This window comes from Poecilia reticulata, linkage group LG6 (assembly GCF_000633615.1).
Source record: "Poecilia reticulata strain Guanapo linkage group LG6, Guppy_female_1.0+MT, whole genome shotgun sequence".
Lineage (NCBI taxonomy): Eukaryota > Metazoa > Chordata > Actinopteri > Cyprinodontiformes > Poeciliidae > Poecilia > Poecilia reticulata.
The window spans coordinates 309067-310393 of NC_024336.1; the positions used below are offsets into that span (position 1 = coordinate 309067).

The following is a 1327-nucleotide window of genomic DNA, read 5'->3' on the forward strand; positions in this document are numbered from 1 at the left end:
AAGAAGAAGAAGAAGAAGAAGAAGAAGAAGAGTCCAGGAGGAGCTAAAATAAGGTTTTTGCGGTGCGAGACGAATTAAGAGGAAAACAGCAACTACCGTAAGGTCCTACAGGATGTGAGAATGGTCTCTACGGTCACGAACAGCGACGTGAAGCAGGTACGTTTACTTTACCCTCARAAGAACACATACCTTTGGTAGAGTCATGGTAAAATAGTTATCGCTCTAATCATTGTTTCGGGATTTGTCTTTTTGTTTCTCCTTTTCAACATTTTCTTCTACGTCACGTTTATAGTAATACTGAATATGCCGAGTTGTACCGAAAAAAAGGCGGAAGTTGTATGTACATTGTTGTTGACTGCTCGGCAGCCGTAAATTAAGGTCTACTTCATATAATTGTGTTTCTATKTGTCAATATAGAATTATAGATTGGCCCACATGGGTATTTGCATGTGACACGATTAGCCTTCTACAACAGGAATTACGAGAGAAACTCAACAACTCGGAGAAAGAAGGGTAAAGGAGAAAAAAAGGTACAACTTAGGTGATTGTTTTAAAGGAAGGAGTATTATGTATTTTCCAGGCACACAGTGACATTTTATAGCAGTCAAGTAACTATATTACCTTTAGTTGTTTTAAAAATGCTGTATAAATAACTTTAAAGAAATTTGATTTTATAATTTGACGCCTTGAGATTGGTCTATGTCTCTTTAAGAAGCTCCTAAACTTTCGGACACTCAGTGCTCCTCCATGATGCCCTTGGCAACCATTCTTAGGAGCACTGATGTTAGAAATAGTTTGTATGAAGATTGAGAAAGCTGCACTTTWACTGCATCAAAATTGTTTTAATTTTCACTGTGGTAACATACTGTAAGGATCTACAGAACCCTACAAAATTGAAAAAAAGTGTCTCTGTTCAAATAYYTGGACTAACTGTAAGTCTCTAACCAAGATATTGGGGAGGTGAAGGGTAGGTTGCACAGTTTTGCAATTGATGCTACTATTGCCTTGGAGCAAGAAGGTTCAAATCCTGGCCCGGAGTCTTGCAAACATAAGTGTATTCGGACAATGGGTGTTGTTATAAAAAAAATTTAATTTTACATGTTTGTATCATGTTTCACAATTAAAAACAAAATCAAACGTTTGTTCTGCTTATATTGCGTGTTTTTTTTTGTTTTGTTTTGTTTTTTTATGATTTAAGGTCCAATGTATCTCTGTGCTGTGTCAAAATAAAATCCATCCATACATCCATTTTCTTTACACCCTTGTCCCTTAGTGGGGTCGGAAGGGTTGCTGGTGCCCATCTCCAACTGACGTTCCGGGCGAGAGG

The 1327-nt window shown here is 37.4% G+C and overlaps 1 protein-coding gene across 1 annotated transcript in view; it reads left to right on the top strand.

The window, feature by feature from the left end:
* The first annotated feature begins 10 nt into the window (after positions 1-10).
* Positions 11-1327, top strand: part of LOC103465655 (cytosolic 5'-nucleotidase 1A) — a 4809-nt gene continuing 3492 nt past the window's right edge. The window contains exon 1 of the mRNA XM_008410675.2: positions 11-156. Coding sequence (XP_008408897.1) covers positions 121-156 — 36 coding nt within the window. The 5' untranslated portion in view covers positions 11-120. The remainder of the gene's footprint in view (positions 157-1327) is intronic.